This window comes from Oryctolagus cuniculus, chromosome 1 (assembly GCF_051225735.1).
Source record: "Oryctolagus cuniculus isolate XC-2025 breed Fujian yellow rabbit chromosome 1, ASM5122573v1, whole genome shotgun sequence".
In the NCBI taxonomy this organism is placed as follows: domain Eukaryota; kingdom Metazoa; phylum Chordata; class Mammalia; order Lagomorpha; family Leporidae; genus Oryctolagus; species Oryctolagus cuniculus.
This window is the reverse complement of record NC_142867.1, coordinates 119077706-119090972: the sequence shown is the minus strand read 5'-3', so window position 1 is coordinate 119090972 and position 13267 is coordinate 119077706. Positions and strand designations below refer to the sequence as shown.

The 13267-nt window shown below is 40.0% G+C and overlaps 1 protein-coding gene across 1 annotated transcript; it reads right to left on the bottom strand.

Annotated features, from left to right (window-relative positions):
• Positions 1-11504: 11504 nt before the first annotated feature.
• Positions 11505-13111, bottom strand: LOC149128587 (prostate and testis expressed protein 13-like). The gene is made up of 3 exons (XM_089304339.1): positions 12903-13111; positions 11982-12110; positions 11505-11833 (listed from the first exon to the last, which is right to left on the bottom strand). The coding sequence occupies exons 1-3, from the start codon at positions 12967-12969 to the stop codon at positions 11676-11678; spliced, it is 354 nt and encodes a 117-aa protein (XP_089160465.1). The 5' UTR covers positions 12970-13111; the 3' UTR covers positions 11505-11675.
• Positions 13112-13267: the final 156 nt, after the last annotated feature.

Sequence of the window (13267 nt, the reverse complement as noted above, 5' to 3'; positions counted from 1 at the left end):
GGAGAGTGAAGAGACAACCGACAGAATGGGAAAAAATATTTGCAAACTATGCAACAGATAAAGGGTTAATAACCAGAATCTACAAAGAGATCAAGAAACTCCACAAAAACAAAACCAACAACCCACTTAAGAGATGGGCCAAGGACTTCAATAGACATTTTTCAAAAGAGGAAATCCAAATGGCCAACAGGCACATGAAAAAATGTTCAAGGTCACTAGCAATCAGGGAAATGCAAATCAAAACCACAATGAGGTTTCACCTCACCCCGGTTAGAATGGCTCACATACAGAAATCTACCAACAACAGATGCTGGCGAGGATGTGGGGAAAAAGGGACACTAACCCACTGTTGGTGGGAATGCAAACTGGTCAAGCCACTATGGAAATCAGTCTGGAGATTCCTCAGAAACCTGAATATAACCCTACCGTTCGACCCAGCCATCCCACTCCTTGGAATTTACCCAAAGGAGTTTAAATTGATAAAGAAAAAAGTGGTCTGCACCCTAATGTTTATTGCAGCACAATTCACAATAGCCAAGACCTGGAACCAACCTAAATGCCCATCAATGGTAGACTGGATAAAGAAATTATGGGATATGTATTCTTTAGAATACTATACCGCAGTAAGAAACAACGAAATCCAGTCATTTGCAACAAAATGGAGGAATCTGGAACACATCATGCTGAGTGAAGTAAGCCAGTCCCAAAGGGACAAATACCATATGTTCTCCCTGATCGGTGACAACTGACTGAACACCAAAAAGGAAACCTCCTGAAGTGAAATGGACACTATGAGAAATGGTGACTTGATCAGCATAGCCCTGACTGCTAATGGACAACTTAATACATTATCCCTCATAGTATTTTTTTTTGTCTGTTCTACTTAATATGACTGGTTTAATTCTGTAATTATCACACAGTTATTCTTAAGTGTTGAAAATTAACTGAAATGTGATCCCTGTTAAACATAAAAGTGGGTATAAGAGAGGGAAGAGATGTATAATTTGGGGCATGCTCGGGCTGACTTGCCCCAATTGGTAGAGTTGGAAACATACTAGGGGATTCCAATTCAATCCCATCAAGGTGGCATGTGCCAATGCCATCTCACTATTCCAAGTGATCAATTTCAGTTCACAATTGATCATAATGAAAGGACTAAGAGTCAAAGGGAGCACATAAACAAGTCTAGTATCTGCTAACACTAACCGATAGAATAAATAAAGGGGAGAGTGATCCAACATGGGAAGTGAGATACTCAGCAGACTCATAGAATGGCGGATGTCCTAAATAGCACTCTGGCCTCAGAATCAGCCCTAAAGGCACTCGGATCTGGCTGAAAAGCCCATGAGAGTATTTCAGGCATGGAAAGCCAAGACACTCTGGAAAAAGATCTCTGTGAGTGAGATCCCAGTGGAAAGAACAGGTCTTCAAAGAGGGAGGTGCCTTTCTCTGAAGGGAGGAGAGAACCTCCACTTTGACTATGACCTTGTCTAAACAAGATAAGAGTCGGAGAACTCAAGGGGCTTCCATAGCCTTGGAAACTCATGACTGGTGCATAGGGAGATTACTGATGCCATAAACAGGAGTGTCAATTTGTAAAGTCAACAACAGGAGTCACTGTGCACTTACTCCTCATGTAGGATCTCTGTCCTTAATGTGCTGTACACTGAGGCTTAATGCTATAACGAGTACTCAAACAGTATATTTCACTTTGTGTTTCTATGGGGGTGCAAACTGTTGAAATCTTTACTTAATGTACACTAAACTGATCTTCTGTTAAAAAAAAAAAAAAAAAAAAAAAGAAACTATCAATTCCCAACTTGACTCTCACTGGGATTAAACATGACAATAGGTCTGATCTGATTTCATCATCATTTTGAAAAAAATCATCTATTATTTTTCACTTTATGTTTCTGTGTGGGAGCAAACTGTTGAAATCCTTACTTAAGGTATAATAAGCTGATCTTCTGTATACTAAGATAATCGAAAATGAATCTTGATGTGAATGGAAGGGGAGAGGGAGTGGGAAAGGGGAGGGTGGTGGGTGGGAGGGACGGTATGGGGGGGAAAGCCATTGTAACCCATGAGACGTACTTTGGAAATTTATATTCATTAAATAAAAGATAAAAAAAAAAAAAAAAAAAAAAAAAAAAAAAAAAACATGCACACAGGCCGGCGCCGCGGCTCACTAGGCTAATCCTCTGCCTAGCGGCGCCGGCACACCGGGTTCTAGTCCCGGTCGGGGCGCCGGATTCTGTCCCAGTTGCCCCTCTTCCAGGCCAGCCCTCTGCTGTGGCCAGGGAGTGCAGTGCAGGATGGCCCAGGTGCTTGGGCCCTGCACCCCATGGGAGACCAGGAAAAGCACCTGGCTCCTGGCTCCTGCCATCGGATCAGCGCGGTGTGCCGGCCGCAGCGCGCCGGCCGCGGCGGCCATTGGAGGGTGAACCAACGGCAAAGGAAGACCTTTCTCTCTGTCTCTCTCTCTCACTGTCCACTCTGCCTGTCAAAATAAAAAAATAAAAAAATAAAAAAAAAATAAAAACATGCACACAGATGGAAAGTGTAAGGATAGAAAAAATATTCCATAATAACAGAAACCAAAAAAGAGGTGGTGTAGCCATCCTGATATCAAACAAAATAGATTTTAACACAAAAACTGCTAAAGGAGACAAAGAAGGGTACTATGTAATGATTAAGGGATCAATTCAACAGGTAGATGTAGCTATTATAAACATATGTGCACCTAATCACAGGGCACCTAACTATTTAAAAGAAATGTTGAGGGATCTAAATGGAGACATAGACTCAAATACAGTAGTAATAAGGGATTTCAATTCCCCACTTTCAGCACTAAACAGATCAACCAGACAAAAAAATCAGCAAGGAAACAGCAAAGTTAATTGACACTATAGACCAAATAGACCAAAACGGATATCTACAGAATTTTTCATCCTACAGTTGACAATACATATTCTTCTCACCAGGGCACAGAATTTTCACTAGGATTGATCACATGCTAGGCCATAAAGTAAGTCTCAAAAAATTTTTTAAAAAATGGAAATCATACCATTCATCCTTGACAGGATTTGTGGATTGTGGATTTTTGTATGGAAAGTCATTCTAACTGGGGTGAGGTCATTGTGGTTTCTATTTGCATCTCCCTGTTAGCTAATGCTTCTGAGCATTTTTCCAAGAGTCTGTTGGCCACTGAATTTCCTCTTTTGAAAAATGTCTGTTCAAGTTCCTTTGCCTATTTCTTTTTTTTTTTCTTTTTTCTTTTTTTTTTTTTTGACTGGATTATTTGTTTTGTTGTGAGCTTCTTGAGCTCTTTATATATTCTAGATAATTAGTCCTTTTTCAATTGCATAGTTTGCAAATATTTTCTCCTATTCTGTCAGATGTGGCTTCACTTTGCTGAGTGTTTCTCCTCCAGTGCAGAAGCTCTCAGCTTGATGTAATCCCATTCGTCAGTTTTGGCTTTGATTGCCTGTACCTCTAGGGTCTTTTCCAAGAGTAGTTTTCTTACTCCATGGTGTTACAGGGTTTCCCCCAAGGTTCTCTAATAATCTAATAATGTCAGATCATAGATTCAGTTCTGATCCATTTTGAGTGGATTTTTGTATAAAGTGTAAAGTAGGTGACTTGAACACAGAGATCCAGTTTTCACAGCACCATTTATTGAAAAGACTGTGCTAGATTCAAGGATTGATTTTAGCTCCTTTGTCAAAGATAAGTTGGTTGTAGGTGTGTGGATTGATTTCTGGAATTTCTATTCTGTTCCATCAGTCTATAAATCTGTTTTTGTGCACATACCGGGCTGTTTTGATTATAACTGCCCTGTAGTACATCTTGAAATCTGATATTTGATGCCTCCAGCTTTGTTTTTGTTGTATAAGATTACTTTAGTTATTTAAGTTCTCCTGTGTTTCCATATGAATTTCAGTATCATTTATCTAGATCTGAGAAGAATGTCATTAATATTTGTATAGGTATCACATTGAATCTGTAAATTGTTTTTGGTAGGATGGACATTTTGATGATATGGATTCTTCCAACCCAACAACATGGGAGATGTTTCCATTTTTTGTGAATTATTCTGTTTCTTTCTTTAATGTTTTGTGATTTTTTTATGATAGATATCTTTGACATCTTGGTTAAATTTATTGCAAAGTATTTAATTTTTTGTAGCTATTGTGAATAAGACACACATTTCCTCCTTTTTAATTCTGTTATTATTACCAGATATTTGATCCTATTTATATGATCGTTTTAACTCTTAATCCTATCTATATGTTCACTTTAACGCTTAATCCTATCCATATGCTCACTTCAACATTTAAAATGCTATTTTTACCACTCAGTTTAAAGGAATTTGGGTTTCCATGGCAAGTTTTCAAACTGTACTCTTAGAAGTAAGTACATACGAATGTATGCAGAACTGTACAGCTTTATAATTACAAACTTCATACTCTTCATAATTACAATTTTAGTAACATGGTGATTCTTCCCATTGTGCCCGCCCTCCCACCTACAGTCCCACCCTATTCCTCCTCCCTCTATTATTCCCACTCTTATTTTTTGCTAAGATCTACTTTTAATTAACTTTATCACATATGATTAACACTATGTGAAGTAAAGAGGTCAACAAATAGTATGAAAAAACACCGTTGCTCAACAGTCAAGACAAGAGCTGTTTAAGTCATTGCTTCTCAAAGTGTCAATTGCACTTCTCTACAGATTGCCTTTTAGGTGCTCTATTAGTTATCACAGGTTAGGGAGAACATATGGTATTTGTCACTTTGGGACTGGCTTATTTCACTAAGCATGTTTCCCAGATTCATCCATTCTATTGCAAATGACTGGATTTCATTTTGTTTTACCACTCTGTAGTATCCCATGGTATACATACCCCATAATTTCTTTAACCAATCTTCAACTGATGGGCAGTTGGATTGATTCCACGTCTTAGCTATTGTGAATGGAGCTGCAATAAATATGCAGGTATAGGTAACTCTTTTATATGGTGATTTACCTTCCTTGGGTGAATTCCAAGGATTGGGATGGCTGGATCATATCTTCACTGGGTTGTTTGTTTTGTTGTTGTTGAGTTTCTTGATCTCTTTATATTTTCTGGTTATTAATCCTTTATCAGTTGTGTAGTTGGCAAATAATTTCTCACATTCTGTTGGTTGCTTCTTTACTTTCATGAGTGTTTCTTTTGTATAGTACAGCAGCTTCTCAATTTGATGTAATTCCATTTGTGAATTTGGCTTTGGTTACTTGTGCTTCTGGAGTCTTTTATAAGAAGTCTTTGCCTATGTCAATGTCTTCCAGGATTTCCCCAATGTTCTCTAATAATTTGATGATACTGGGTCATAGATTTGGTTCTTCAATACATTTTGAGTGGAATTTTGTGTAAGATAGGGATCTTGCTTCATACTATTGCAGGTGGAAATCCAGTTGTCCCAGCACCATTTGTTGAAGAGACTCTCCTTGCTCCAGATTGATTTTAGTTCCTTTGTCAAATATGTTAGTTGTAGATGCTTGGATTTATTTCTAGCATTTATATCTGTTCCATTGGCCTATCCATCTGTTTTTGTACCAGCACTAGGCTGCAGTATGTCTTGAAATCTGGTATTGTGATACCTCTGGCTTTGCTTTTGTTGTATAAGATTGCTTTTGCTATTCAGAGTCTCCTGTGTTCTCATATGAATTTTAGCATCATTTTTCTTTTTTTTTTAAACAGAACCCACGACTCTACCTCTGCAGATAGATTCTGGTAGTGCAGCGGATTTCCCTATTAACTAGATCCTTGTTATGCTTGTCTGAACTTTGTACACTGAGTTACTTTGTTTTTTTATTTTATTTTTTATTTTTTTATATTTTTTATTTTTATTTTTGACAGGCAGAGTAGACAGTGAGAGAGACAGAGAGAAAAGTCTTCCTTTTGCCATTGATTCACCCTCCAATGTCCACTGCGGCCAGCACGCTGTGGCCCGTGCACCACGCTGATCTGATGGCAGGAGCCAGGTACTTATCCTGGTCTCCCATGGGGTGCAGGGCCCAAGCACTTGGGCCATCCTCCACTGCACTCCCTGGCCACAGCAGAGAGCTGGCCTGGAAGAGGGGCAACTGGGACAGAATCTGGCACCCCGACCGGGACTAGAACCCAGTGTGCCGGTGCCGCAAGGCGGAGGATTAACTTAGTGAGCCACGGTGCCGGCAGCATCATTTTTTCTATATCTGAGAAGAATGTCTTTGGTTTTTTGATTGGTATTTCATTTAATCTGTAAATTGATTTTGGAAGGTGAACATTTTGATAATATTGATTTTGCCAATCCATGAACATGGAAAATTTTTCCATATTTTTGTATATTCTTCTATTTCTTTCTTTAATGTTTTGTAATTCTCATCATTTAGATCTTTGATATCTTTAGTTAAATTTATTCCAAGGAACTTTATTTTTGTCGCAATTTTGAGTGGGATTGATCTGAGAAGTTCTTTCTCAACTGTGGCATTGTCTGTGTATACAAAAGCTGTTGATTTTTGTATATTGATTTATACCCAGCTACTTTACCAAACTCTTCTATGAGTTCCAAGAGTCTATATGTTGGGCCATTTGATGGTATTCTATAGATGTCCAACAGTGTTTCTTAGTTTTCTAATTTCCTCTTCTTGTTTTTTATCTGACTATAGTTTCCTGCGATTTGTCTTCTAAGTTGGATATTCTTTATTCTGCTTCACCAATTCTGTTGTTAAGGCTTTCCACTGCATTTTTTCATTAGTTTTATTGAATTCTTCATTTCCAAGATTTAATTTTTTTAACTTCTATTTAATGAATATAAATTTCCAAAGTACAGCTTATGGATTACAATGGCTCCACCCCATAACTTCCCTCCCACCCGCAACCCTCCCCTCTCCCGCTCCCTCTCCCCTTCCATTAATATCAAGATTCATTTTCAATTCCCTTTATATACAGAAGATCAATTTAGTATCTATTAAGTAAAGATTTCATCACTTTGCACCACACAGAAACACAAAGAGGTCTGCACCTTAATGTTTATTGCAGCTCAATTCACAATAGCTAACACCTAAATGCCCATCAACAGTAGACTAGATAAAGAAATTATGGGATATGTACTCTATAGAATACTATACAGCAGTAAAAAACAATGAAATCTGGTCATTTGCAACAAAATGGAGGAATCTGGAAAACATCAAGCTGAGTGAAATAAGCCAGTCCCAGAGGGACAAATATCATATGTTCTCCCTGATTGGTGAGAACTAACCGAGCACCAAAAAGGAAACCTGTTAAAGTGAAGTGGACACTATGAGAAATGGTGACTTGATTAGCCCTTGCCCTGACTGTTGATAACAACTTAATACTTTATCCCTTTTAGTATTATTTTTGTTTGTTCTACTTAATACTTTTTTATGGTTTTTTTTTTGACAGGCAGAGTGGACAGTGAGAGAGAGAGACAGAAAGAAAGGTCTTCCTTTGCTGTTGGTTCACCCTCCAATGGCTACCGCGGCCAGCGCGCTGCGGCCGGCGCAGCACGCTGATCCAATGGCAGGAGCCAGGTACTTATCCTGGTCTCCCATGGGGTGCAGGGCCCAAGTACTTGGGCCATCCTCCACTGCACTCCCTGGCCATAGCAGAGAGCTGGCCTGGAAGAGGGGCAACCGGGACAGAATCTGGCGCCCCGACCGGGACTAGAACCTGGTGTGCTGGTGCCGCAAGGTGGAGGATTAGCCTAGTGAGCCGTGGCACCGGCTTGTTCTACTTAATACTATTGGTTGATTTCTGTAATTAATACACAGTTATTCTTAAGTGTTGAAACTTAACTGAAAAATGATCCCTGTTAAATATAAGAGTGGGAATAAGAGACGGAAGAGATGAACTTGCCCCAAATGGTAGAGTTAGAAACGTGCCAGGGGATTCCAATTCAATCCCATCAAGGTTGCATGTACCAATGCCATCTCACTAGTCCAAGTGATCAATTTCAGTTCACAATTGATCATACTGATAGGTCTAAGAGTTAAAAGGATCACATAAACAAGACTAGTGTCTGCAAATACTAACCGATAGAATAAAAAAAAGGGAGAGCACGATCCAACATGGGAAGTGAGATACACAGCAGACTCATAGAATGGTGGATGTCCTAAACAGCTCTCTGGCCTTAGAATCAGCCCTTAAGGCATTTGGATTTGGCTAAAAAGTCCCTGAGAGCATTTCAGGCATGGAAAGCCAAGACACTCTGAAAAAAAAAAATGACCTCAATGAAAGATCTCCGCGAGTGAGATCCCAGTGGAAAGAACAGGTCATCAAAGAAGGAGGTACCTTTCTCTGAAGGGAGGAGAGAACTTCCACTTTGACTATGACCTTGTCTAAATATGATCAGAGTGGGTGAACTCAAAAGGCTTCCATAGCCTTGGCAACTCATGACAAGAGCCTAGGGTGATTACTGAGGCCATAAACAAGAGTGCCAATTTGTTAAGTCAACAACAGGAGTCACTGTGCACTTACTCCTCATGTAGGATTTCTGTCCTTAATGTGCTGTACATTGTGATTTAATGCTATAACTAGTACTCAAACAGTATTTTACACTTTGTGTTTCTGTGTGGGCGCAAACTATTGAAATCTTTACTTAATATGTGCTAAACTGATCTTCTGTATATAAAGAGAATTGAAAATGAATCTTGATGTGAATGGAAGGGGAGAGGGAGTGGAATAGGGGAGGGTTGCAGGTGGGAGGGAAGTTATGGGGCAGGGGAAAGCCATTGTAATCCATAAACTGTACTTTGGAAATTTATATTCATTAAATAAAAGTTTTTAAAAAAATTTACAAGGAAAAAAAATAATTTGAATACCCCTTGCCTTGACTGTCAAGGAACAATACTTTTTTTTTGTCTGTTGGTTTTGTTTTTTCCTTCATACTAATTGGTGAACTCTCTATTTGGATTAGGGTTAATTTTATGAGTATAAAAATTAACTGAAGCCGGCGCCGTGGCTCAATAGGCTAATCCTCCACCTTGCGGCACCAGCACACCAGGTTCTAGTCCCGGTCGGGGCGCCAGATTCTGTCCCGGTTGCCCCTCTTCCAGGCCAGCTCTCTGCTATGGCCAGGGAGTGCAGTGGAGGATGGCCCAGGTGCTTGGGCCCTGCACCCCATGGGAGACCAGGAAAAGCACCTGGATCCTGGCTCCTGCCAGGATCAGCGCGGTGCGCCGGCTGCAGCGGCGGCCATTGGAGGGTGAACCAGCGGCAAAGGAAGACCTTTCTCTCTCTGTCTCTCTCTCTCACTGTCCACTCTGCCTGTCAAAAAAAAAATTAACTGAAAAAATGATCTCTATAAAAAAATAAGAATGGGAAATGAAGAGGAAGTAAGAAAGGCAGGATTATGGGTGGGTGTAAGTGGGGGAAGAATCTTCATGTTCCCAAATCTGTATATATTAAATGCATGAAGTTGTAGTCCTTAAAAAAGAATAATGGTAAAAAAATGCTCAGGATTACGAGCCATCAGGAAAATATAAATCAAAACCACGGGGTTTCACCTCACCCCACTTTGGATGGCTATCATCCAAATAAATGCTGGTGAGGATGTGGGGAAAAGGATACCCTAATACACTGTGGAAATGTAAACTAGCACAACCATTATGGAATACAGTCTAGAGATTCCTCAGAGATCTGTAAATAGATCTACCATATTGACAGCCATTCCACTCCCAGGAATTTACCCAAATGAAGTCAGCATATGAACAAGTTATTTGTACCCCCATGTTTATTGCAGCTCAATTCACAATAGTTAAGATATGGAATCAACCAAATGTCCATCAACTGATGACTGGATAAAGAAAATGTGGTATATATACACTATGGAATACTACTCAGCCATTAAAAAGAACGGAATCCTATCATATGCAATAAAAGTGGGTACAACTAGAAATCCTTATGCTTAGTGAAATAAGCCAGACTCAAAAGGACAAATATATTATGTTTTCTCTGATATATGGCAGTTAATATAGAATACCAAAAAAAAGTAGGACTTTTGGGATATGGTTGTCATTTTTAGCCCTTGTTTATATTCCTGTGGAACTGTAGTCATCCCACATTTTACCTGTTGAATATGATTAGTGGTTAATTAAGTTTGTAAATATAGAGAGTATTAAAATTATATCTTTGTCATTTTGAGATTCGATAATTGCTTAGAGCTCTTGTCTCTACTGTTGAAGAACAGTGGTTTTTTTTCACCATACTATCTGTTAAACTCTTTATGTACTGCAGTGTTAATCTTATGAATGTAAAGTAAACTGAAAATAGATCTCTGCAAAAAATTAAGGGTGAGAATAGGAGAGAGAGGAGGAAGAAGGCTCAGAGTGTGGTCAGGAGGGAGGATATGTGGGAAGAATCACTATGTTCCTAAATCTGTATATATGAAATGCATGAAATTTGTATACCTTAAATAAATTTTTTAATGGTGTCTTTGCAAAAACTGATGAAGAAAGGGGAAAGAGAGAGGGGAGATGCAGGGAGCAGAGGAGTAAGGGAAGTGTGGTTGTCTCCTTGGAACAGTACCCATGGTAATCACAAAAGTTGTTCTATTTATATTAGTAAAAAGTTTAAAGAAAAGAAGAAAGGAAGGAAATGTGAGAGAGATGTAAAAGGGAGCAGGATAGAATAAATACAGGACAGAAGAAAATGCTTCAACATACGTTGAAACAAATAGTAAGATAAGGATAGAGACTCCTGGAGAAATAAAAATAGGATCTATACATTTTAAAATTGTGAAAAATGAGGGCAAATCATTTTTGGTTTTGAAACATATGAAAGTCACTTTTCTTTTTAAAAAATACATATTGCAAATCCTCTCAATTCTCCACAAATGTCTTAGAAGGTTGCACTGAGTCACAATCTTCTCCATTATTTCTCAGTCCACTCTCATACGGCTTCTATCCGAATTCCCCATGGAACCTGATCTTCCAAAATCTCCTAGTTGTCATAGAAAACAGTGATGGGTTCAGTATGGCTCCCCTCCTACCAATTTAATCATCACCATCAGTCTTTCTGAGAGCTCCCTTCACTGACTCCAACTTGGTGGTCTCTAGTATCCATGACTCATCCATCCGTGTTATCACTCAATGTATTACAGAAGCTCTCTAAACCTCAAGATCATGGATCAGTGGGTTGTGAATAGGTAAGTAGTATCTAAAGCTAATTGATCCATATTTTCTGCCTCAGGCCAGAATATCTTTCTGAGCACTAAGATCTCTCCAGCCACCACTACTTAAACATGTTTCCCTGTGTTTTCTGAGATTCCTGCTCTATAATAAAATGGAACCCACCTTCTTTCTTGGAACCTGAAAGTCATTTCCAGGAAGTTAGTGGGGCTAGAATCCAGGAAGTTAGTCAGAAAAACCAATACATGACTGGGAGACAACAAGAAATACAGGACAAGGAGGGTTCATGGTGATTTCAGATGAGAATGAATGAGACAGAGACAACATGAAAGAAACGAGAGTTCTCAGTGTTGGCGGAAGGAAGCAGTGGCCAGGATAGAAGAAGGGTACTGCAAGTTATATGAGGGAACTGCATACTCAAAGGAGCCCACATTGTTGGGGAATTGGCAAGAGACTCCAGGAAACAGTTGAAGTGATCGCTGCCAAAGGATTTTCAGTTAGTTGGCTCTCGCTTTTGGTAGTTTTCCTTGATATCTATTACACAAATCTTGATCTTTACAGCAATATGTAGATATCTTCAAGTCCCCGTAGTACATGTGTTGAGACAAACATCTCTCGAAGCAGTCCAACTCAGTGTGATTGTATACCCACCCAGCTGGAAGAGAAGATCATGTACATTAGTGCCACAAGCAACGCTTGGAGCTTTCAGTGGGGGCCCCCCACCCACAACACTCCTGGACTCCTGAGCAGGAACATGGCCTCCTCCCAGCAAGGGCTCCCTCAGACCCATTCAACAGTATTACCTCTCTCAGTAAAAATGAAGTAATTTCTGGTTCTGCATCCAGTGCCGTAATCAACAGTGCAGTTTCCCTTGCCTACCAAACAATGGCCTCTCTTAAAATTGCTGCAGACTGTACACATGCGGGCTTGAGCTGGAGAAATAGACATAAATACTGAACCTAGGGTACAACCAAAGTAAGCTAGAAACCAGTGGGACCCAGGAATTCCAACATAATATTACAGGGTGAAAATGTTCCATCAGATGTGTTCTTTGATTCTTTGAGGAGCTGAGGCTATGACACAAGGGTTCTGATCTCACTAGAAATAAAGTGTAAGGGATCAACTTAGCTTTGGGTCCATTGTGCAGAAAACCATTAGAGTATCTACAAACAGTCACCTAAGACCAAAGGTTTCTTAGAAAATGGATGAGGCAAAAGTACTGAACAGGATCGAAGGTTGGAAGGCATCCTCACAAGATTTCCTACCACTACCACCTTCCCAAAAAAAGGAATATGACATCTCAAAATATTGAATGAACATAGTGTACTTACTATGGAAATATTGGTTGGTGATGAGCCCATCAGTGACACCTTCATGGTAGAAGACTGCCCATAGGCAATTTCTACAGAAAAGATCTTGAGCAAATATTGGCTTTGCAATTTATAGCTAGCCAGGCTTCCTGAGAGTCCTAAATTCAGAAAAGCACCCCAGCCCACGTTTATCCAACTCTGAGACCATGGAAAGATTACTAACTCTTAACTATGTAGGAGTCAGGGTAAGTATAGCAGAGAGACAAATTCAATTTTTGCTACTCAGAATTAAACTTGACATTATACTGCTCCTTCATAGACTGTGTGGGTCAAATCAGCACCCAGGGTCTGCTCCTCAGATACCACCACACCCTTCTCACCCCCTGCACCAGCCATCCAGGACCTCATCCATACCTTGGAAGATCACAAGAGGGGAAAATCCTAGCAGCAGGAGCATGAGCAGAAACTTGTCCATCTCCATCAGGACAGGAGACAATTCAGCTGGGTGGCAGGAGCTAGGCAGCCGTGTATCCAGAAGGGAGAAGACAGGCTGCTCTATGTGCAGATGAGGGTGACTGAGAACCTGGGCAGTGCTGCTGCCAAGCTGTGGGCAAGGGCTTCCTTTACACACTTGCCAGTGGGCGTTCTACCACCACCCAGGTTCTGGAAAGCTTCCCACACAACCAGTCCCATTGGAGTTCAAGTGCCTCTTCCTGACTCCTTTTTAATGAGGTCAAGGATGTTCACATCTCTTCCACCCTCCCTGGATTTGAGCTCAT